Source organism: Phacochoerus africanus, chromosome 9 (genome assembly GCF_016906955.1).
Source record: "Phacochoerus africanus isolate WHEZ1 chromosome 9, ROS_Pafr_v1, whole genome shotgun sequence".
NCBI classification, from domain to species: domain Eukaryota; kingdom Metazoa; phylum Chordata; class Mammalia; order Artiodactyla; family Suidae; genus Phacochoerus; species Phacochoerus africanus.
This window is the reverse complement of record NC_062552.1, coordinates 83,560,740-83,585,654: the sequence shown is the minus strand read 5'-3', so window position 1 is coordinate 83,585,654 and position 24,915 is coordinate 83,560,740. Positions and strand designations below refer to the sequence as shown.

General features: G+C 40.6%; 1 protein-coding gene across 1 annotated transcript in view; it reads left to right on the top strand.

Annotated features, from left to right (window-relative positions):
* Positions 1-24,915, top strand: part of RYR3 (ryanodine receptor 3) — a 570,648-nt gene that overhangs the window by 237,014 nt on the left and 308,719 nt on the right. Inside the window, exons 4-9 of the mRNA XM_047794870.1 lie at positions 1,861-1,935; positions 7,487-7,565; positions 14,339-14,451; positions 15,371-15,470; positions 19,169-19,262; positions 24,124-24,198. Coding sequence (XP_047650826.1) covers positions 1,861-1,935; positions 7,487-7,565; positions 14,339-14,451; positions 15,371-15,470; positions 19,169-19,262; positions 24,124-24,198 — 536 coding nt within the window. The remainder of the gene's footprint in view (positions 1-1,860; positions 1,936-7,486; positions 7,566-14,338; positions 14,452-15,370; positions 15,471-19,168; positions 19,263-24,123; positions 24,199-24,915) is intronic.

Here is a 24,915-nt window from a genome sequence, read left to right as displayed (position 1 = left end):
TGTGATACCATAACTGTACAGGAAAAATATCAACTGACAAAATATAAAAATTATTTAGTATGACTAATTTTAACATAAGCTGTTGATACATTTGTAAATACAGCTCAAATTTCAAGAAATTCAGAAATACTGCAAAGAGCATTTGATTCTTGTATTAACATCTGGAGGGCACTTAAACATTTCCAGAGCTGTGGAGGAAGCACAGCCACATTTATATATAGTTACCAGCTTTAAAAAAAAAAAAATGATACCACATTTATCTTTTTCCTTTTCTTTAGGCTCGTTGTATGACGTGAAAAATCATCTCTTTGACAGAGTGATTATGTTAATCCAAGTAGAATTGAAATGGAATTACTCCAGGCCATAGTATCCAGACCTCTGCCTTCTCTCCATGCCACCAGCCTCCCCTGTTCATTGTCTGTGGCTCTGATGGAGGGAGGTGGACACAGAAATGGAGCAGATCCTCAACCCAGCCCCTTGGGCTGTTGCTCTGTAGCTCTGAATAAAATATGGTGCATAAGAGGTGCTCTTGGCATATGGAAGGAAAATGTTAGAATTTCTCTTTATGATTAATTTTGATCTCAGGCTTTGAACTCTCTTTTTGTGCATATTTGGGGATGGGAGCCTATGTGCAATTTTTTTTCCTGAAAGGAGTGTGTGATTAAGAACTTTTGACTGCCTCTGAGGTCAGGTTAAGATGACAGGGAGAAGTTTGGGTAAAAGATTGAAAATGGTAATATCGAAAAATTTCTAGGTGTTCCTGTCGTGATGCAGTGGTTAACGAATCCAACTAGGAACAATGAGGTTGCAGGTTCAATCTATGGCCTTGCTTAGTGGGTTAAGGATCCGGCATTGCCGTGACCTATGGTGTAGGTCGCAGACGTGGCTCAAATCCCGTGTTGCTGTGGCTCTGGCGTAGGCCAGGGGCTACAGCTCTGATTCGACCCCTAGCCTGGGAACCTCCATATGCCACAGGAGCGGCTCTAGAAAAGACAAAACAAACAAACAAAAAACAAACTAGAATTTTCTGTAGATTTCAGTCTTTCATGTTACCCACTCACCTATAACTCTAAATAAAATTTGTCCCATATCATGTACTGTTCAGTTCAGCTCATGGTGTGCAGATCAGATAAGGCATGAAGCAAGAAGTAGTCACAAGTGGCTTCATGTTGGGCTGTTTCTTCTTCTCATGCCTCTCTCACTGTGGGGGTTGCCACTGAGTGAACAGCCAAGTGGAACTGCCTGGTGAGGTGGAGAGAGGGCATCAACCTGGCCCCTCAACTAGAGGATCTATTTCTGAATCCCTGGTTCTGCTTTTAAAGTCCCAATTTCAGCACCATCTCTCATTGGTGAGATCTGGGTAAAGAGGCTTGTTTAAGTGAGTGGACAGGAGGCACCAGTGCCTTGAAGGGCAAAGACTACAAGGCACAGACTGTGACATATGCCTGCCCCTCATGCTGCCTTTCTGTCGCTAGGCTGTAGTTACATCACATTTGTTTCTCTCTCTCACTCTGAATGCTTCTGAGAAGTTTCAAAGGAAGGTAAGCAGTACCTATCTCATTTACGTGTTTCTCCGGTAGAACAGCTCTGGGTTTCTGCTGATCCTGGGCAGGGGCCATTTCAGAGGAGAGGTTTGGCCCCTCTCAACCTCTCCCAAGGATGTTGCATGGCTGTGGTCACCAGTCTCTCCCCCGCCTGTAGGCTGGCCACTCGCTTCTAGAATGAATTCCTTGGGAGCTTTGCGATGGGTCTTTTCTTTGTAGTCTGTCTTCCAAGAATTCTTGTGCTGCTTTACCCTCAGGCTGCTTTATCCTGGCCCTGAGATTTGCCCTGACATTTCTCCCCCCTCCTTCCCCACAGGCGGCACAAGGGGGTGGCCACAGGACCCTGCTCTACGGCCACGCGATTCTCCTGCGGCACTCTTTCAGCGGAATGGTAAGCACATCCAGATGTTTGCTTTCATGAAAGGGGAGGGGAGAGATAAAGGGGGAGGAAGGGCAGGAAACCAGCACTCGATCTGGTCAGGTAGCCAGCAGGAGTAATTCGGAATGTAAACGATTATAGCACATGACTCTCTTGATTGTTTCTATCATGTAATTTAGTGCCTTCAGCAATTAGGCATTTGTGGTTACTTTGTATCTGACCACATTCCTCCCCAGCCCATGAGGAAAAGGGCCATGTCTTTTTATTTATGTATTTACTTACTTACTTATCTACTTAAACTAAATATAATTCTACCAAGAACAGTGCTTTGACAGACCTGATGCCCAGAAAATATCTGTTGAATGGATGATCACATAAATCATGAAATAACTGATTACTTGAGTATCTGAAGATAACCAGCATAGGGGAAAAGCCATCAAGTGAGGTTTTTGTGACCATTTTCTTCTTTTACTAGTTAAAGGAAAGAGGATGATATCCAGTGCCTTCAGTCCTGGGAGAGTTTAAAGGTATTATGTTAATCCAGAGGCAGGCGGCAGATAAGGAGCAAAGCAGGCATGGAAAGCAGATCAGGCTAATTAGGGATTTAGAACCAGAATTAACTGAGATGGTGGTAATTTGATGTAACTTGAAAATTTATTTCTGAAGATTTAAATAAATATAACTGATAAAATACAGATATTACTGTTCTTTTGCAGGGAGTGTAAGAGGAATATTGTGATCTCAATGAAGTATAATATATGCCAGCTTTAATAACATTTACTCCCAGTTTTCTATGTATCATTCTCACCTGTAATCATTGTAAGGAAGGTTTCTTTCTCTAGCCCTAGTGGAAAACTGTTCCATTAATTTAGGACTTTATTTTCACACATTTACACCTGCAGTGTGCTGCAAAGTTCGTCTCAAAGCTTGAACTGTCAAACTGGCAGGGAAAACAGCTGCCTCTTCAATAATTTATTTATTGCAGCATTTTTTTTTTTCCTGAGCACTGGTAAGAAGTTGACCTTTTCAGCATGAACATGCATCTGTTAGAGTCCCTTATGGCAAAGGACAAAGAACAGAAATGACCAAATAGAAGGTTATCTGAGCAGGAGATGGGGACATTGAGAGAGTGGGGAAACTTTTCACTCTGGCAATCTGTAGAATTGAGAGGTGATCCTTCATCTTTTTTTTTTTTTTTTTCCCACTGTACAGCAAGGGGGTCAGGTTATCCTTACATGTATACATTACAATTACATTTTTCCCCCAGCCTTTCTTCTGTTGCAACATGAGTATCTAGACAAAGTTCTCAATGCTACTCAGCAGGATCTCCTTGTAAATCTGTTCTGAGTTGTGTCTGATAAGCCCAAGCTCCTGATCCGATCCCTCCCCCTCCCTCCCCCTCCCATCAGGCAGCCACAAGTCTCTTCTCCAAGTCCATGATTTTCTTTTCTAAGGAGATGTTCATTTGTGCTGGATATTAGGTTCCAGTTATAAGTGATATCATATGGTATTTGTCTTTGTCTTTCTGGCTCATTTCACTCAGTATGAGATTCTCTAGCTCCATCCATGTTGCTGCAAATGGCATTATGTCATTCTTTTTTATGGCTGAGTAGTATTCCATTGTGGATATATACCACTTCTTCCGAATCCAATCCTCTGTCGATGGACATTTGGGTTGTTTCCATGTCCTGGCTATTGTGAATAGTGCTGCAATGAACATGCGGATGCACGTGTCTCTTTTAAGTAGAGTTTTGTCCGGATAGATGCCCAAGAGTGGGATTTCGAGGTCATATGGAAGTTCTATGTATAGATTTCTAAGGTATCTCCAAACTGTTCTCCATAGTGGCTGTACCAGTTGACATTCCCACCAACAGTGCAGGAGGGTTCCCTTTTCTCCACACCCCCTCCAGCACTTGTTATTTGTGGACTTCTTAATGATGGCCATTCTGACTGGTGTGGGGTGATATCTCATGGTAGTTTTGATTTGCATTTCTCTTATAACCAGCGATGTTGAGCATTTTTTCATGTGTTTGTTGGCCATCTGTATATCTTCATTGGAGAAATGTCTCTTCAGGTCTTTTGCCCATTTTTCCATTGATTGATTGGCTTTTTTACTGCTGGGTTGTATAAGTTGTTTATATATTCTAGAGATTAAGCCATTGTCGGTTGCATCATTTGAAACTATTTTCTCCCATTCTGTCAGTTGTCTTTCTGTTTTCTTTTTGGTTTCCTTTGCTGTGCAAAAGCTTTTCAGTTTGATGAGGTCCCATGGGTTTATTTTTGCTCTAATTTCGATTGCTTTGGGAGACTGACCTGAGAAAATATTCATGATGTTGATGTCAGAGAGTGTTTTGCCTATGTTTTCTTCTAGGAGTTTGATGGTGTCCTGTCGTATATTTAAGTCTTTCAGCCATTTGGAGTTTATTTTTGTGCATGGTGTGAGGGTGTGTTCTAGTTTCCTTGCTTTGCATGCAGCTGTCCAGGTTTCCCAGCAATGCTTGCTGAATAGACTTTCTTGTTCCCATTTGATGTTCTTGCCTCCCTTGTCAAAGATTAATTGACCATAGGTGTCAGGGTTGATTTCCGGGTTCTCTCTTCTGTTCCATTGGTCTGTCTGTCTGTTTTGATACCAGTACCACACTGTTTTGATGACTGTGGCTTTGTAGTATTTCTTGAAGTCTGGGAGAGTTATGCCTCCTGCTTGGTTTTTGTTTCTCAGGATTGCTTTGGCGATTCTGGGTCTTTTGTGGTTCCATATAAATGTTTGGATCGTTTGTTCTACTTCTGTGAAAAAAGTCATGGGTAATTTGATAGGGATTGCATTGAATCTGTAGATTGCTTTGGGTAGTATGGCCATTTTTACACTATTGATTTTCCCAATCCAGGAACATGGAATATCTTTCCATTTCTTTACATCTTCTTTGATTTCTTTGATTAAAGTTTTATAGTTCTCGGCATATAGGTCCTTTACCTCCTTGGTCAGGTGTATTCCGAGGTATTTGATTTTGTGAGGTGCAATTTTAAAAGGTATTATATTTTTGTATTCCTTTTCTAATAGTTCATTGCTGGTATACAGAAATGCAACTGACTTCTGAATGTTAATCTTATATCCTGCTACTTTGCTGAATTTATGAATCAGTTCAAGTAGTTTTGGGGTTGAGTCCTTAGGGTTTTCTATATATAGTATCATGTCATCTGCATACAGTGACAGTTTGGTCTCTTCTCTTCCTGTATGGATGCCTTTTATTTCTTTTGTTTGTCTAATTGCTGTGGCTAGGACTTCCAAAACTATGTTGAAGAGCAGTGGTGAGAGTGGGCATCCCTGTCTTGTTCCAGATTTGAATGAGAAGGCTTTCAGTTTTTCCCCAATGAGTATTATATTTGCTGTGGGTTTATCATAAATGCCTTTGATCATGTTCAGGAATGTTCCCTCTATACCCACTTTGGCGAGGGTCTTGATCATGAATGGATGTTGGACTTTGTCAAATGCTTTTTCTGCGTCTATTGAGATAATCATATGGTTTTTGACTTTTTTTTTGTTAATGTGGTGTATGATGTTGATTGATTTGCGTATGTTGAACCATCCTTGTGAACCTGGGATGAACCCAACCTGGTCATGGTGTATAATTTTTTTGGTATGTTGTTGGATTCGATTGGCTAAGGTTTTGTTGAGAATTTTTGCATCTATATTCATCAATGATATTGGGCGATAGTTTTCTTTTTTGGTGGTATCTCTGCCTGGTTTTGGAATGAGGGTGATGGTGGCATCATAGAATGTCTTTGGGAGTATTCCTTCTTCTTCAACCTTTTGAAAGAGTTTAAGGAGGATGGGCACCAATTCCTCTTTATAGGTTTGATAGAATTCACCTGTGAAGCCATCTGGTCCTGGACTTTTATTTGTAGGGAGTGTTTTTATGACCTCTTCAATTTCATTTCTAGTGATCGGTCTGTTCAGTTGGTCTGTTTCTACTTGATTCAGTTTTGGCAGGCTGTAAGATTCTAGAAGATTGTCCATTTCTTCCAGATTGTCAAACTTGTTGCCATATAGTTGTTCATAGTATTCTCTTATGGTTTTTTGTATTTCTGCTGTATCCGTTGTGATTTCTCCTTTTTCATTTATAATTTTGGTTATTTGGGTTCTTTCTCTCCTCTTTTTAGTGAGTCTGGCCAGGGGTTTGTCAATTTTGTTTACCTTTTCAAAGAACCAGCTCTTGGTTTTATTAATTTTCTCTATTGTTTTTTGAGTCTCTATTTTATTGATTTCTTCTTTGATCTTTATAATTTCCTTCCTTCTGCTGACTTTAGGACTTTTTTGTTCTTCTTTTTCTAATTCATTTAGGTGGAGGGTTAAGTTGTCCATTTGGGATCTTTCTTCTTTTTTGAGAAAGGCCTGATCCTTTAAGAATCTGGTGTTTACCCATAGGGTCAATAAAACCCTCATGCCTCTCTTTTTCTACCTAAATAGAATAAGCAAAAGCTCAAATAGCACACTTCTCATGGCTTTGAAAACTCAGGCTCACACTGTGGTAGAGATAGGAAAGTTTATATTATTTGTCATTAGATTGATTGCCCTCCCCCAAGAAATCCCCCCCTCACAGTTAACATGAAGACTGTAGTGGACAGTCCCTTTTAGAAGCAGCTCTGAGAATACAGCCTCTGAGATGATATGGTACAATGTGGTGACTCTGTTTTCCTGCTGCAGAGAACTTGAGGTATAACTCAGGAAGCATGTGCCAAGTACATACTGCCTCCTATTCTAATGCTAAGACCACCCACTGTGCGTGTTAACAAAGGAGCAGGAAATGACCATGGATTTTTTCCCGTTATTAAGTTATTTTAATATATTTTAGTAATTAAATTAATTAAGTTAATGTTAATAATTTATTGATATTAAAGTTTTTAAGTTTTACATGCACATGTGTCTTTGGAACTAGAAAAAAAAAGACATTATTTGAGAAGTTTTAAGCTCAGAAAATTTGAAAAACAGAAAATAAATAGAAATGGGGACATCATCACGATTGCTCCCACTGTCCAAAGACAATTTGTTGTTCAGTTTGGTGTAATTAATTCCTTTTAGCCTGGTTTCTAGGCATTTAAATTTTGCATATGAGGCAGCTATACTAATATACTATTTTGTATATATTCGATGCTATTACACACTCTTGATGAAAAAACTTTGCATGGAAACATAATATTCCATAAAATGAAGTACCAAAGTTTATCAATCTTTCCATTATTATTGGTTGTATATGTTCTACTTGTACCGTTCCCAGGTTAAAAGTCTCTAGGAGTATTTTTTAACTAAAGCCTATCAAATATTTCACTTATTTCTATAACATATAAACCTACAAGTTAAATCACTGGGTTGTCAAATAAGAATCATCTTTGAGGTTTTAAGTACATTATAAAAATATATCCTATAAGCCTTGTAGTAATGAACAAGATAAACAAGCCCTTTCCATAGTAGCTCAATGTTGAGATTGACAACTGAAAGCCAACTAGTGGTGAGATGCCAAGATTTGACAGGAGTATGACTTCACTAGCATCTGCTCTTTTTCCACAGTATCTAACATGTTTGACTACATCAAGATCCCAGACAGATAAACTTGCCTTTGATGTAGGTCTACGGGAACATGCCACAGGTAAGTCAGCACAGCCAGGTCTCCTGTTACAGTGGAGTCTTGGGCTAAGGGCTTTAGAGGAGGATACAGAATGCTACTCATTGGGGGTTCAAACCAACATAGTCAATAAATAGGTCTGATAAAACTTTGGAGACTAATTTTTTAAAAAGTATGTGTAATAAAAACATAGGAACTAAGAATGAGAACATAATGCTTTAGCCACAGTCTGCCAGTGTTTCAAAGAAAAACAGTGTTTAGGGTTAGGTACTGAAAAACAAGAGAAGTTATTACTGATAAAAAACCAAAGGCAATGAATAACTGCTAGAAAACAAAAATAACATGTTTACATAATGAAGTATATATAGTGTCTAGATCAAAAGAGTAGTCCCATTTTATTCTGCAGTAAACCAGCCATTTTTAAAGCCGTGTTTCCCAAATGTCAGTCAGTGACATGCGCCGTAATGGTTTTTGCCATTCCTGGGCATCACCTTTGTTATCATTTATTTTATATTTTTCCTTAAACTTACTTACTTTTGTACTTAAAAATTTATAGATAAAATTAAAATCATTGCTATAAGTGGAAAACTGATATTGCTTGCTGTAAAGTAAATATAAAGAAAACAATGTCACTAAATCATTGAAGAGATGCTGGCAAATACTAGAAAAGTGTTCATGACACACAAGCTCCAAATTGAATACTTTATGGTAGAATCAGAGGACTTAAAAGTAATACAAGAAATTTCTTAGTGTATGATTCAATGCTATTTAATTGTCCTCTATCACCAGTGCCATATATGTCATGTACTTTGGCAAACACTGGTAGTTTTCTGGGTTTTTTTTTTTTCCAGTTCAATCAAAAATAATGACTGTAAAGTGGTGGATCTTAACGAAGGGGGTGACCAGGATGATGCAAGTTTTCCCTAGAAACCAAAAAAGAAGAATGGAGGACCAAGATAACTATCAACCAATATTTATAGTTATAGTATCAAAGAAGGGGCTGACTTGCTGTGGGTTATGCCATAGGCCAATGGAGCAGCATATAGATATTGAAGGAAACCACTTTGTAATATCTGAAGTTATCCAGAAGAGGAACAGCCAGCCTCAGAATGGAGGATGCTCCCTGTTGCTGGAAATATTCATGGACAATCTATGTCAAGGGCTTTACATATGTAATGTCTTCTTCTTTTAGAGATTGGGCATATATACCAAATCAGAATTCTTGTTTGTAAATAGCAGAAACTGCTTAAGTCAAACAAAACGAGAGCTTACTGGAAGGATGTTGCATAGACTTTCTCTGAGGCTGATCCACTGACTTAGAAAAAAGCCAGGAACAAAGGCCAAGGAAGAGCAAACAGCCTAGGTCACAACCACAGGTAGAGTCTAACTTGGAGACAGTCTTTAATAACATGACATTTGCCCCCAGATAGAAGAGGAGTCTCATTGTTGGGTGGCCAAAGGACAAAGTCCATGGGGTTATTCTAAAACTACATCAATTGATAAGGCAATGATCCAGATTGTCTGATTTTACAGATGGTGTAGAAAAAAAAAATATTTAAGAGTTTAACCCTTGTGCACCTGCTGTTTCTACATCATGCACAGTGGTTTCCAAGAATAAGGAGAACCCCTTCATCTCCTCCTCTTCTCCTTTTTGTACAGAGCAAAAGAGCAAGCCTGCCTCTGCCCATTAGGTGTCTTTTCCTAAAATAAGATTATATTTGAATTTGATTTGAGGTTGCTTTGTTTTCAGCTAAAGTGTTATTCTTAAAATATAATTTCCTCTAAGGTGTTGTCAACCTTTGCTGAAAATTACAAAATGAGTGAAGTGCGACACATGCTGAGTGTAAGTTGACCGCTAAATATAAACCAGCCGTCAGTCATGGAGCACATAATTGGAAAAGTCATATGTGGCTCTTCTATTTATACCAGTAAAATGACTTTGGACTTTTTGAGAGTTAAGAAGAAATTGAGAAATAACCACTTTCTAATCATGTATTTGGGAAATCTATTTTGTTTAATTATGAGAGGCTCCAATAGAAAAGAGTGAAATAGCAGTAGAGAATATTACTCTTTCTAGCATTTGTTTTTTTCCTTTAAATTCCTAAAATCAGACTTGGTGTGAATTCTGCTGACAGGCAAGGGAAACACATGCACCAATCCAAGTTCAAGCTGGCTGATGAGAAGCTGAATTTGGCAGAAAGACCCAGGGAAAAGGGTCAACCAGGTGTTGATGAAAACCTAGAGGCTAAAATAATGTATTTACCTCTCTAGCCCCCAAGCCCTTTTTTTTGTTTGTTTGTTTGTTTGTTTTTGCTTTTTAGGGCCACACTCAGAGCATACAGAGGTTCCCAGGCAAGGGGTTGAATTAGAGCTGTAGCTGCCAGCCTATGCCACAGCCACGCAGGATCTGAGCCATGTCTGTGACCTACACTGCAACTCATGGCAATGCCAGATCCTTAACCCACTGAGTAAGGCCAGGGATCAAACCTGCATATTCATGGATGCCAGGCAGATTTGTTAACCTCTGATCCACAGTGGGAACTCCCCCAAGCCCTTTTGTATTCTCCCTGAAGAAGGCCATCTTGGTATTTGTGAGGAAGCAGGAGAGGCTCATCCAGCTCAGACATGGTTCAGTATGGCCAGGTGGGTCTTCTTACTTCAGGAGAAAATTTGCTTGGGAACCAACAGACTAGCGTTGATCCTCACCCAGGTCATTCTGTGAACATGCTTTTGGCTCAGAAAGCTCTTGGCTTAGAAAATCGGAGTTGAGTTGACTCTCTAGGGGAATGTAAATAGGAGTTTGGAAGCAGTTTCCTGAATATTTCTGGAAGCTTTTTTGCCTACACAGTAGATGATAAATGATTTGACTGACCTAACAGAACTGGGGACCCTTTTGACCTTGATTTTGCTTATTGGGTTCTTTTTCTCCTTTCAAAAGTTTTCTCATTGTTTTCATTTTATACATAGCTTTAGAATTAAGAGGAAAAAAAAACACTAAAAGCATTGGTAGGTATTTTAGAAGCTTCCACTGGCCCATACATATCCTATTGACTGCGGACCGGCCCCATCCCTATGGCTGTTGCCAGGAGAGGGTGAGAGAACAAGGATGCTCTTCTCCCATGCACCTTTTAGGACCTCTTCATCCCAGTTCTCCTCAGTGGTACAGAGCACGTAATGGATGTACATGTCACTTTCCCCTTCAAATGTAGAGACCAGCCTCTTCTGTTACAATATTTTAAGTTTAATCAAACTGTAATCAGGAGTTCCCTGGTGGCTCTGCAGGTTAAGGATCCGGTGTTGTCACTGCCATGGCTCTGGTTACTGTTGTGGCACAGGTACAGTCCCTGGCCTAGGAACTTCCACATGCCATGGGCATGGCCAAAATGTAATCAAAATGGTCACATTTATTTGACCAAAGTAAATCAAAGTAATACCTGTAAAGAGAAACAATGCTTTTATGCCTATTGAAAACATCAATCCCCTGCCCCACCCCTCCCTGTTCTGGATTCCTGCCTCTCAGGGGCATCCACTTTCAGCACCTCTAGTATGTTCCCCACTTGTGGCTGAGTCATCCAGTTTCCTGCTATTCAGTTATTCTTTCCAGATTAGGTATGATCTATAGATGTCCTAAATGAATAATAAAAATTTAGCTTTCTCCTGTCTTCTCTTTCCATCCTCCCAATATATTTGCATCTATTTTTTATGTTAACGACCAAATCAATATTAAGTACTTACATTGCTATAGCTCTGACTTTGATTTGCAAATAAAACTCGTAATATGCTATGATTAGTTCACTTCATTGTATTAACTTTTGAGGTTTTCAGGAGTTGATTGCCTTGTTTGTGGCTCTATTTTCTGTGACCCAGTTGTTCATTTCTAAACTGTCCTCTAGAACAGAAACTCTTTCCTGATTAGATTCAATCACAATAGCTATTTTATCAGTTTCATCTTCTTAGAAGGTCCACCATTGTCCAGGAAATTCCTGTTTCCTCTCTCCATGATCTTGTGTTCCCTGGATCTCATGTTTTTCTCCCCCCTTGGTTTATCACATAACTTTGATAGAGCCCATTATCCAGAAGCTTTTAGAAAAAAGATCCATGGGAGGTAAATCGTTCCCAGAAAGTTTCTTAATTCCAGTTAGATGAGAAATTCACAGCAGTATTCTACATTAGAAATATTTTTTTCCCTCAACTCTCTAAAGGTTTTCTTCTGTTTTCTTCTAGCTTATGGGCTACCTGTTGCCATGTCTACATTCTGATTCCTGATACTTTGTGTGTGACTTGTGTATGTTTTCTGAGAACTCTTTGTATCTTCTCTTTTGCCCTGATGTCTGTAATTCCACAGTGCTGTGACTTGGCCTGGATCCTTCTTGTTCTAAGTGTCACAGGAGAGGACCCGGGCGTGTGTGTCCATTCTTCACTGTGCTAGGGGCTCTGTGGGACTCTTGAATGTGAAAATGTTTATCTTTCAGCTTTGGGGAAATTTTAATACTATTTCTTTGTCAATTTCCTCCCTTTGTTTTCACTATTCTTTCTTTCTGGAAATCCTCTAGATTGAGTATCTCATTTTTTTTCCAGTCCTGTTTCTAATCTGTTTTACTTCATTCTCCGTCTTGGGAAAATTTTTCAACTTTACCCTATATCCCTCTTGTTTCTTTTTCAGAATCAGAGTTTTTCTTTAAGAGAGTCTTCACAGATACTTCATAGCTGCTTCCTGAATGTTACTTTTTCTTATCTCTCTAAGATGATTAATTAAAGATTTTTTAAAGTTATCTTTGGTTCTCTGTAATTTTTTTTAACTCAGTGAATTTTATTACATTTATTTGTACAGTGATCATCATCACAACCCAATCTCTGTAATCTTTTTTTCCCTTTCCCACTTTTTGGGTTGTTCCTGTGGTTCATGTTAGAAACTCACCTTAAATGTCCGGTAGTCGTTGGTCCCAGCTGATGCTGACTTAGGTCCAGGCAGTAAAGGTAGACGCCTACGTGAAGCACTGACTGCGAGACAGTGGCTTGCCATCTCTTAAGCTTCACTTTGGAGTCATCTAGCAAGGACCCAAGCATTTCACCTGAGTTGTCCAGTACCCCCCCCCCTTTTTTTTTTTGCTTTTTAGGGCTGCACCTGCGGCATATGTAGGTTCCCTGGCTAGGGGTCTAATAGGAGCTATAGCTGCCAGCCTACACCACAGCCCCGGCAACACTAGATTTGAGCCACGTCTGCGACCTATACCGCAACTATATGGCAACTATATGGCAATGCTGGATCCTTAACCCAGTAAGTGAGGCCAGGGATCAAATCCTCAACCTCATGATTCCTATTCGGATTCCTTTCTGCTGCACCATGACCGGAACTCCAGTGCTGCTTATCTTTCACATTGGGTAGCTTGGATTCCCTGAAATGATCTTCAGATTTGGATGGGGGAAGGTCAGCATCACAGTTGGCATTCTGGAAGCTGAGTAATGGAGACAAAAGGATAGGATCTGTGGTCTTACTGATCAGGGCATAGAATTTTAATTATTCTCCATTTTCAACAATATTCTTCATTTCCTTGTTTGGTAGTACCTGATATTTCCAAAACCAGACCTCTCATGATTGGTCACTCCATGGATTTAACTTCTAATTTTCTGTAGAGGAAAATTAGAGAGGAGAAAGGGTCACCTGGTGTCTATGACAGAGAAAAGGATGCAGAAGGTTAAATACTCCTTTAAAACTTTTAGCTGATCCTGCTGTTTGCAATGCTATCTTCTATGCTTGATTTCCCAAGGAATTTTTACCTCTAATTCCAGAAAAGTTTTGGGGAAAATGTAGCAGGAATTGCTTGCTTTCTTTCTTCCTTTCTTTCTTTTTTCTTCCTTCCTTCCTTCCTTCCTTTCTTCCTTTCTTTCTTCCTTTCTTCCTTCCTTCCTTTCTTCCTTTCTTCCTTTCTTTCTTTTCAATGGTTGCACCTGTGGTATATGGAAGTTGCCAGGCTAGAAGCTGAATTAGAGCTGCAGCTGCTGGCCCTACACCGCAACCAGGGCAACACCAGATCCAAGCTGTATCTGCAACCTATGCCACTACTTGCAGCAACACCAGATCCTTAATCCACTGGACAAGGCCAGGGATCAAACCCACATCCTCACCGAAACAATATCAGGTTCTTAACTGGCTGAGCCATGTAGGAACTCCAGGAATGGCCTAATTTCTTAACACTGACTTTTCATCTGTGTTCTTACCTGAATATTTTAGTTTCAGCTTTCTCTTGTCTACATGCATCTATCTACATTCCATTTTCCAAAATCCCAATTTTTCTTCATGCTATTTATCTCTCACCTGTTGTTAGTCCCTGTAGATGGAGGCCTTATGAAAATCTCTGATTCTTTTGGGGGAATTACTGATGACTTAGAATTTCATGAGGAAGAGGTGGAGCAAAGATAAAAGTCTATAAAGAGTCAGTAGATCAATGAAGTCAATTGAAGATTGGTAGGTGCCTATGAAGAAAGCCTTATTCTATTTTTATCAAAAAATACTCCAAGACTGTTAAAGTCTCGGCCTCCAGTACTCTTTTCCAAACACTGTCTTTCTGCCTCTAAAGAAAATGAACATGATAAACATCATCAAGAGTAGATGTAGGGTACCTGGAATGCTTATAGATAAATAGAAATCGAGGTGTGGAGTATGCGTGCTCACACCCGCCTGTGTGTGTGTGGGTGTGTGTGTTTGAAATTCTCATCAGGAGGAAAGAGGATGAGGGACAGAATTAGGGACACTGGCTTCTATGAAGCAACCACTAATCCAAGGAGCCTTTGTGTAGGAGAAGCCTGTTGGTGGACCATACATCCCGCTTCCAAGCAGAGGTCTGAGGGAGAAAAGGTTCGAATTGGCGATGACCTCATCCTTGTCAGCGTGTCCTCTGAAAGATACCTTGTAAGTACCTCCTAACACAAGCATCTTTTCATTCTCAGAATGGTTTCCTTTAGGAAGAGAGCCAAGGAGAACAGAGCCATATCAGATTGGGTAGGATAAGATGCCTTTGTGTGCCTCAGAGGTGGTTAAATTCTCTCATTTGCCATATTATCATGGGGCCTGGGCTGTAACTGTTATTTTTTTTTTTTTAAAGTACTGTTGCCAGCAAACTGCTTAAATGCCCCCAGGCACTTCCTGAGAAATCCAGCTATTTACATGTTAGCTACCATTCCTCTGAGTTTATCCTATGTTTTAGTTCTTGACCCATGAAGAACAAATCAGAAAGAGCTGGATAGAGAAATATCAGCTTAGGTTGGAGGAAGAAAGAGAACTGTGCATGTTTCAGCATGTGGGATGTTGGATGTCATAGTGGTTGGAAGACAGGTGAAATTTTGCACCTGGGGATGGTACTGGGCAAGCATCATTGACATCAAGCCCTTGCAGGGGGCTGGGTGCGGGCGATACCTTGCAGATCAGAGCAATGTCAGAGAAAAGTTTTTAAGCTTATCAGCGCCAATCCTGCCAGCAGATTGTTACTTTGCCCATACCGAAAGCTGAAGTAATTTTTCCTATTTGTGAGTTCCCTTTTCCTACCAAGAATAGGCATTTTTATAATTTCCTCTTGCATCAGGGATTCAGCTGAGGGAATGCAGTCAATGATTGCCTGCCACCTCTGTGGCCCAATGCTGCTTCTTCCTGAATCAAGCGTCCCATTTTGAAGCTGCTTCTAGATGGGCTGGAGCACTTTCCCTCAGGCTGTGTAGAAAGAGCCTGACAACAGTAACAGTGTATAATTTAATCCTTGAAATTCTAGGGGAGCTGCTTTTGTCAGGACTGGCCCAGTGATTTAAAGCCTGTCTGATTTCTGTTTCTATTGCAGCATCTCTCAATATCAAATGGTAACATACAAGTGGACGCCTCCTTCATGCAAACCCTCTGGAATGTACATCCCACGTGCTCAGGAAGCAGCGTCGAAGAAGGTTTGAGCTTCTTTATGTGCATTCAGCCCTCAGCCTGCCTGTTTGTCTTGTCCTGGGTAGACTGACATTTTTTGTGACTTGCCAGCTCGTACCTGAATGTCTCAGTACACATTTTAGTTCACTTGAATTCCTTTCTTTGATGTTAGTGTGAATTATTTTCTGTTCTGATTTCCAATTACATGAGCATTGCTGACATTATCTTCAATCCTTCCGAGTCCACCATTGCTTTGGAACCGTGTGCATTCAGGACCTGGAAATGTACCTTTTTTCACTGACTTTTCATTTTTATTTATGGTTGTACGTATACAGACCTTAGCAGTTTCAGTTTTAGAAGACATTATTGCCAAGAAGATAATATTTTTCTATTTCTCCCCAATGCATCTCTCTATACAGGTGAGAGAAGGACCTTCTCTATCATAAATGGAAGTTTGGCCATTTGTTTTTGCTTGTATTTATGGAAGGCCATTTAAAAATAACAAATGGTATTTTCTCAGTACTTTATTTTCACCTTAGAAGTAAGATCATCAAAGTTTGCTCAACATATCCTATTTCTTGGAGCCGGAAAGTCAATACACCTTTCAAGTTATATCATAAATACACTGACTGGCCTTACCTTCATCATGGGTAATATCACAGCTGAACAGAATAATCAGATGTCAGTGACCTATGGGTTATCACATTGCATTCTAGCAATTTGTGGCAAGATCAGAATTTGTAAAATGTTATTGAGGTATAGTTGAGTAACACTGTTGTGTTAATTTCTGCTGTTCAGCAAAGAGACTCAGTTAAACATATATATACACTTTTCACATTCATTTCCATTGTGGTTTATCACAGGATACTGAATATAGCTCCCTGTGCTATACAGTAGGACCTTGTGGTTTATCCATCTAATATATAATAGGTTGCATCTGCTAACTCCAAACTCCCACTCCTCCCACCACCCCCACCCCCTCTCCCCCTTGGCAACCACAAGTCTGTTCGCTATATCTGTGAGAGTGAGTCCAGTATTTTTTTTTTATTTTATTGTCTTTTCTCTTGTTGTTGTTGTTGTTGTTGTTGTTGTTGCTATTTCTTGGGCCGCTCCCGCGGCATATGGAGGTTCCCAGGCTAGGGGTTGAATCAGAGCTGTAGCTACCGGCCTACGCCAGAGCCACAGCAACGTGGGATCCGAGCCGCGTCTGCAACCTACACCACAGCTCACGGCAACGCCGGATCGTTAACCCACTGAGCAAGGGCAGGGACCGAACCCGCAACCTCATGGTTCCTAGTCGGATTCGTTAACCACTGCACCATGATGGGAACTCCCTGAGTCCAGTATTTTTTAAAAAGACTTATGTCATAGGCTTTAACCCTGTTTTAAATCTTAAGCCTAGTAGTTTCAAACTTGGAATGCGATTCTATGAGATGATGTTGCAAAATAGAGGGAAAACCGAGAGTTGTCAAGGGGATACCCAAGTTTTAGGAGGCATTGTTGATAAATTGAATAATCAGGACATAGCATGTATTTGACTCTTTTGCAACTGGTGACAGGCTTCTCAAAAGCAGGGTATGTTTAGCTCTCTTCTTTCACACCAAAATTCACCAACCACTCTAAGTCTACTATCGATCATTCCCTTTCCATCAGGAATCAAGAAACCTTGGGTTAAAATCTTCCTTAATGAAGTTTTATTTTGTTTTTTTTTTTGTTTTTTTCAGCCATAGATGTGGCATATGGAAGTTTCCAGGCTAGGGGTCAAATTGGAGCTGCAGCTGCTGGCCTGCACCACAGCCACAGCAATGTGGGATCTGAGCAGCGTCTGCAACCTACACCATAGCTCTTGGTAGCACTGTATCCTTAACCCACTGAGCGAGGCCAGGAATTGGATACTAGTCAAGATCCTCATGGATACTAGTCAGGTTCATTACTGCTGAGCCAGGATGGGAGCTCCTTCCTCAAGGAAGTTGTGACTGAATCTTCTCCTCATTAATTTTTTTCATTTCCATCATAGGCATAAAATCGTTGGCTGGTCCCCAAAGAGGGCTTGTGGAGATTAATTAAGTGCAAATCACTTCACAGGATGCTTTTAGAAGTGTTGAGTGTTCTTGTGATAGAGCCTGGGTAGTTGTTCACTTGAGGCTTCTGACTCTGTGGACAGGGCTGTCCCAGCACCTGCTGGTGGGAACCTACTTCAGCCCTCGAGAGAGTGAGTGATTCTGCACAAGACCCTTCTTTTCTGACTCTTTCCCTGGTGTATTTCAATTAAGAAATGTTGAGATGCACCAGCACTTGGCAGTTTATCTCTGCGTGAATAGAATGTTGACTGGAGGAGTCTGAGGACTGTAATGAATAAGTTCCAGATGGAGCATGGCCTCACCATCGCGAGATGATGGAGAGTTTAATCAAGAGCATGATCATGGAAAGGTTTAATTTCCTAAATAATTTGGCTGTTAACAATTCTACAGGACATCATGAATTATTTTATGGCAGAAAAGTATACAGTTGGAAATGGTAGGACAGTAAGAGAGAGGAAAATGACTTCTAAATATTTGAGGGATGTTTACAAAGAACTTGCCTCCCCTGGATGGAAAAAATAAAGAAACTAGGGACTATCAGACTGTCTCTGCACAAGATGCACTGATAACACCCTTTTCTCCTCTGCCATGACTTCTCATTCCTACTGTTTTAATCCAGCACCCAAAATAGTTTGGCAGCCCCTAATGTGATCTAATTATGAGATTTTCTCAAACCTCCCGATACAGACATTGAGCCTCGTTAAGTCCGTATGTCTCCTGAGAAGAGACTAGCTTGGAGAATTTTTTTATTCATAAGGATAATAAATTCCATTTCTCCATACAAGGGAAAGCTCAGACTGGGACCCTATCCTGCACCTGTGTTCTTTAAATGGCGGCTCACAATTTATTTGAAGACTAGTTGGTCATTGTGTCCTTGAAGTTCATTGTTTCCTCTCCATCTCTGCACTCCATGGCTATTGAGATTCCTTCCCTTATTCTGAAAGCTAAGTGCTCCTTGAGAGCTGCCTCTCTGATTGTCCACTTAAGGGCACTGGAATGTCATTCTGCCTTCTCTTTGGTGCTGTAGGAATAGTGCCCAGGTTTCATCTGTGTTTAACACCTTCAAAAACTAGCTCCTGCCAAGAAAGTTCAGAATAATAGTTGGTTCCCTCTTCCCAGCTCCTTTCTTTCTGATGACTGCAGCTGTATTTGGAACTGGCCACAAAGTATACAGGTTATAAGAGTTTATCCAGGAACTTGGTGTTGGATATATTTATACCCTACACAATTGGAAAATCGTTATCTGCCTAAGAGTAGCAACTTACATTTCCTTTTGGGTTTGTGTGTGTCTTCGTAAAGGTTGCATTGTTTTTGATTGAAGCATAATTCATATGTAATATTATACTATTTCAGGTAACCTTTTGGCTTTTAATGATATGACTTGACAATGTTTTCACCTTCACTTTTGAGGCTGGACTTGCTCAACTCTGACATTCTATTTAACTTCCAGTTTTAGAATTGTTTTGACATTCTTTTCCTTTCTACCTGAGACCTGAATTCATGGAATCCGTCATTTCCCAAATGCTTCTCTCTCGGTGTTTTCCGTAACTGACTCAGACCTGCATGAATTTATCCCTTTTCAACACAGTGTTATCATTATTAAACTTCCTGTCAGTTCCTGGTAGGATATAATTCTCTTACAGGATACCTACTTGGTGGTCACGTAGTACGTCTTTTCCACGGTCATGATGAGTGTATGACGATACCATCTACAGACCAGAATGATTCCCAGCACAGGTAAGCCAATTGCTTCATCCCTCCCTTGTCTCCGGTCTCCCATGGCTCAAAGAGTTTGCATTTGGATGTGGCCACAGCTGAATTGTGTTGGTTGATTGACAGATTTCCTTCCAGTCATGGTTGCAGTTTGTACAACAGAAAAGTCAGTGCTCTGGAGTTTGCTCACAAGAATAGCTTTGTACGCTTGCTGCTTCTTTGGCAAGCAATTCTGTAATGCTTCTCCATCCTTTATTGTCTTTGGTTGCTCCTGAATCTAAGGAGTTGCTGGTGGCATTCACTGTAAGCCAGAGCACCCATTTTGGTCAGGGAAATCAGGATAATCCTTCTGATGCGTCTTTGCACTCACATAAATTATTCACCAGGCTCTTCAAAGGCAGATCATTTCAATTACTCCCCTTTTATGTGCCAAGTAGTTAAGGTGAAGTTTGGTGATTTCATTCTGCTTGTCACCAAGTAGGATTGGAAAAGTCAGATGTCAGTATCCACCCAGAGCTGGATTTAACAGAGGATGGTGCCAAGGGCAGCATTTAGAGGGTGGCACTGGGGATGGTGCTTTCTTTGGTCCCCTGTTATATGCTCAGTGGCTGCTTTCCAAAAATTCAAAATCAAGAGATGGAACATATTAGCCTAGGTCTTAAATTCATATGGAAGCATCCTTTAGTATTCTGTGTATATTGAGAGGAACAGAGTATAACGATCTTGGCCCCTATAACTATGGAACTCTGATATATTTTAAAAAATAAGATCTCAGATACAAATTCAGCTGAACTTGGGGAAACAATGAGTCTTATTGCCTGGTAATAATACATTCCTTGTTTTTGCATGACACCTACCAGATCCTTGTTAACTGCCTTTGTTGAGAATGCAGGATCACATCCACACAATTACATGCACGGGATCACATCCACACGACCTAGAAATCATCTAAGTCAGGCTCCTGCCAAAGGTCACACACTGGAGAGTTTCACATCAGAGCCTGAAGACCAGAGATGCTGACACTCCAGCTAGGGCTCCGTCCTTACTTTATGTTTTAAAGAACCCCCAAGAGCAATGCACTTGGATGTGTTACTGGGCATCTTAGAAACTATCCAGGGGTGTTATCTAATACTTTATTGTTCTGAGCCTCTTCCTACTGACTCCATCCTCTGTGTATCCCTTCATGAGAACCAGCTATGGCCCAGAACACTGTCTGAGGCACATAAAGCACTGACCTACAGCAAGGGTTTGAATAATTCACTCACTGCCTCCCTGGCACTGGTTCAGGGATGACAGTTATCTCTGAGTAGAGAAGTTAGACTGACCTGATTTTGCTTGGAATTAATGATTCCCTACACTAAATAAGGTCACGTGATCCTGTTCCATTGTGATTTTTTTTTTTAAACAGTGAAACTATAGAGTGGCTCAGGAAATGTCTCTTTCATACCCAATTCTGCCACAATAAGGGGAAGGCTTGCAGGTGGATAAAGAAATTGTGTAGGTTTTGCAGAGTTGGCTACATCTAAGATGGAGGACATGGGAACTCACATGTTCTTTCTTCCCATCCCTATTGTTCTTTTAAGGACAGGGATTTGGGAAAAATTGAAATGATAACCTGTGCATGACCCTTTACTCTCCCACCTCCGCAGCACACACACCCACATGCCCCTGTCATTAAATTTAGATCGAAATTGGAGCAGCCTAGGCAGAAACCATGCTACTTACTTGGAGAAGCTTGTTATTTGGTAGGCATTCCCACTGAGTGGTTCGACAAGATCCTAACCAAAAGGAAAGGCTGGACAAGCGTTTGAAATAAGATGCTGAAGAGAATGAAACAGAGGGAGAGGAATTCCCTGAATGAGGCGTGCATGCCATCACTGAGTTAAGAGCAAAGGTTGCCTTCCTTTGGTGAAGGATTCCACATTGTCTAAAGTTTATTTCGGAAAAACTATTTGACAGATAAACACAAAAAGTCTGTTCCATTCCTTTATAAGGAAGCATGAAGGGGTTGAGATTGGGTGAGTAAGCAGTTGTTCATTATACTGGAACTCGAATTTCTGGAGCAACTGGTCTCTCAATCAAAACAGGATGGTTTGGCATGGTTTGCCTAGGTGAGGTGAGTGGTAAGCCTCATCCTTGTCGTATGTCATCAGGTAAACCCTCAGAACTGGCCATGATGGCCAGGAATACCAAAATTTGGGAGAACACAAAGGATTAGGAAATTGAGAATACAGTAAAAGGTCCCCACAGCCATTAAAACATGCAAGTGATTCTACTGTAATGGGGCTGACTTTCCGGAGGAAATAATTTCTATTCCTAGTAAAGCCTGAGAGCAGCCTGGCTAGAGGGAGAGGCCGACTGTCCCAGGGTGTGCAAAGCCAAAAGAATAATCTAACATTCTGAGCTCTGATCCTTGGCTCTGCCTCGGGCCTGTCAAGCACCCTGGGGTAAGTCACTTAACTTATTGAAGCCAAGGCTAAGCTGTCAGCCAAGCTTTCAAAGCACCTCAGCTCACCACCCACCTGCCTCCTCTCCTTGGGTAATTGTTTCAGAGGATGGGAACAGGTTGTTTCAACCTCTGTAACCTTACAAGATTAAATGGAGCAAACCGCCTGCACGTATAGGTGGGAAGGACTAACCTTCTAGAATTCTTTAGATGTCAGAGGGAGAGAGTTCTCAAACCAGTGACCTAGGATGACCTGCTTCACCTGCTCCAACCAAGAGACCCTTCTCACAGAGGATAAAGAAGCATCAGTGAAAATCTCAACAAATTTTCCCACGGGGCTAGGTCAGTGCAGCATCATTACCATTCTGAGCCTGGCAAAGAGATACCTGGAGTGTTGGAGCTCTAAAGTAGCAAGGGGTGTCTTTCTTAATATTTACTACCTATTTCCTGAGAGCACGTGCATTTGAAAAGGGTTTAGAGTATCTTCTTAATCCCACCTCCCAAAGATAACCACTGTTGATATGTTTTATTCTGTTTCTAAACCCTGTAATGTAGTTTTCTATGTATGTTCTTTACAGGTTTATGAACATTTATATTTATATAAAATTTGGATAAATGCACAATACATAGTATTTTGTACATCCGTGAACATCTTTGTGCACATTCATTTTAAACATTTTTTTTATTTTTTGTATTTTTAGGGCCGCACCCATGGCATATGGAAGTTCCCAGGCTAGGGGGCAAATCAGAGCTGTAGCCGCTGGCCTACGCCACAGCCACAGCAACGTGGGATCTGAGCCATGTCTGGGACCTACACCACAGCTCACGGCAATGCCAGATCCTTAACCCACTGAGAGAGGCCAGGGATCAAACCCATGTCCTCATGGATACTAGTCAGGTTTATTAACCACTGAGCAACGATGAGAACTCCTTTGTACACATTCATGACTTAAAAAAAAAAAACCAAAAAACACAAATTCAATTCTCACAAGCATTCTATGACTTAAATGCCCTTTTAGGATCATTTTATAGGTGAGGAAGCTGATGCAGAGATTTGAGGGATTTGACAAAAGGTCACACAGCTAATAGAGTCAAACTCAGGTCTGCCTAACTCCCAAGCCCATATTTTTAATCAGCCCACAATTATATTACTTCTCAAGAGGAGGAAATAATTACTACACATTTCCTCTTCCCCTCTATTGATTACCTGATTGTCTTAAAATTTAGATCAAGATTCTTCTTGAGTTTGAGTAATACAATTGTGATCTGTACAAACCTTTTATAGTAGAGGTAGGATTTTAAACTAGTGAAATTAAATGCAGGCAAATGATCAGTTCTGATCTAAGGTCACGAAATTCTCAGAAAGAGTCTGGATTCATTGTACCAGGTAACTCAGGGATGGACCACTGTTTGTTTAAGAGACACACTGTTAAACTAGGATAGTTCATTTAATTCCTTATAATCTGTGACATAGATGGATTGGTCCCTATTGTATGGATTAAGAAAAACAAACTTTACTAATCATCATCTAAACATCAGACAAACCCTACTTGAGGGATTTTACGGATGTCCTGACCCATACTCCTTAAAAGTGTCAAAGTCATGAAAAATAAGGAAACCAACAGACCAAAGGGAAACAGGTAAGATATGACAACTAAATGCAGTGTAACATCCTAACGAGAATCCTGGAACAGGAAAAAAAGTTAATAGGAAAACTGGTGAAATCCACATAGTCTTGTGTTTAGTTGCTAATGATGTGCTGATATTGGTTTCTTAGTTCTGACACCTGTGCTATAGTAAGTTAAGATGTTAATATTAGGAGAAACAGACTGAACGGGAGCTCTCTGTACTATCTTTGTCATCTATAAATCTAGAGTTATTCCAAAATCAGCATTTTAGTTAAAAACACATTAGAAGACGATCATCAATGCAGGGAAAGGAGACAACAATATAGTAAAAAAAATCATGAACACTATGGCAATATGCATAAAGCTTTCTTCCAAGCTTCTTAGAATAATGGAAATGAATTCATACTGTCCTATGTATAAATTTTATAAGTGCAAATATATTTTCTAAAGATGTGAAACTGTATCTGAGAGCTTAACATGAAAGAATTGGCGTATTCAGGTCTGATGATGTGTGACTGAGCTGTTTGAAGTCCTGATGTGGAAATGACGGTGATCCTCTCATTGTACATGTGACGGTCCATGGGTGTCCATGGCCTGTGTGTGCTGAGCAGTAATCTCCCCTTTAGCACTTTTTCTCCCCTTATAAGGGACTGGAAAATTATACCTTCCTTTGACTCTTGCTTCTCATTTTCCTGACTCCAAGAGGGCTTAGAAATACAGTGGGTTCTGAGCAGCCTCTGCAGGGAGTTGTTCCCTGCCCGTGTTGATCAGCATCAGGCACAGAAGGGCTAATCTCCAACTCTGCTCACAGGAGGATATTCTACGAAGCCGGAGGAGCTGGCACAAGAGCCAGATCATTGTGGAGAGTAGAACCCCTTCGGATAAGGTAATGGAGGGTCGGGGTGGCCTTCTTTCAGGATTGTTTCCTTCTTCAGGACAATCCACTGTCCTACATAGTTCATTTGTTCCGCACATTACTTGGCAACCTCTCAGAAGTTCCTTGGCCAAGAGCTACATTCTGAAATGTCTGTGACTTTGTGGTGGTTGTTGTTTTTAAAGAACAAAATACACACACAGACACGCAACACACACACACACACACACAGGATTTCCAAGACCTCTGTATTGACCTGGAAGCCAATGAGCTCTGCTGCCTTGAACCCAGCCCCTGACGCTTGGTGCCCTTGCAGTGGCTATGTTACAAAAGGCAAGTACAGACATGTCCACCAAAAGGCACCAAAGCTCTTCTCCCATTTATTTTATTTTTTAAAATAGATTCTCTGGAACTCAGGTAAGTCTTCCTGCTCCCAGTAGCCTTGTTGGCTCCAGGGCAAAGTTAGCTTTAAGTGGCAGAATGGTATCTGTGATGGCATGAGGTGAGGAAGACTGAAACATCACTTGAAGCGTAGCTCTGTAGGAAACCGTATTTGCTAGACCTTGTCAGAAACAGTTGCACCTGGATACACAGAATAGGAGGCTGGACTTTGGAAACAGGTACTTGAGTAAAAACATGGCATCTCTAAACATCAAACTACAGAAGGGGGATCCAGTTACACTCTGAACATTTATCTTGCTGAGAGAGATCATGAGTTAGGCTAGAGCT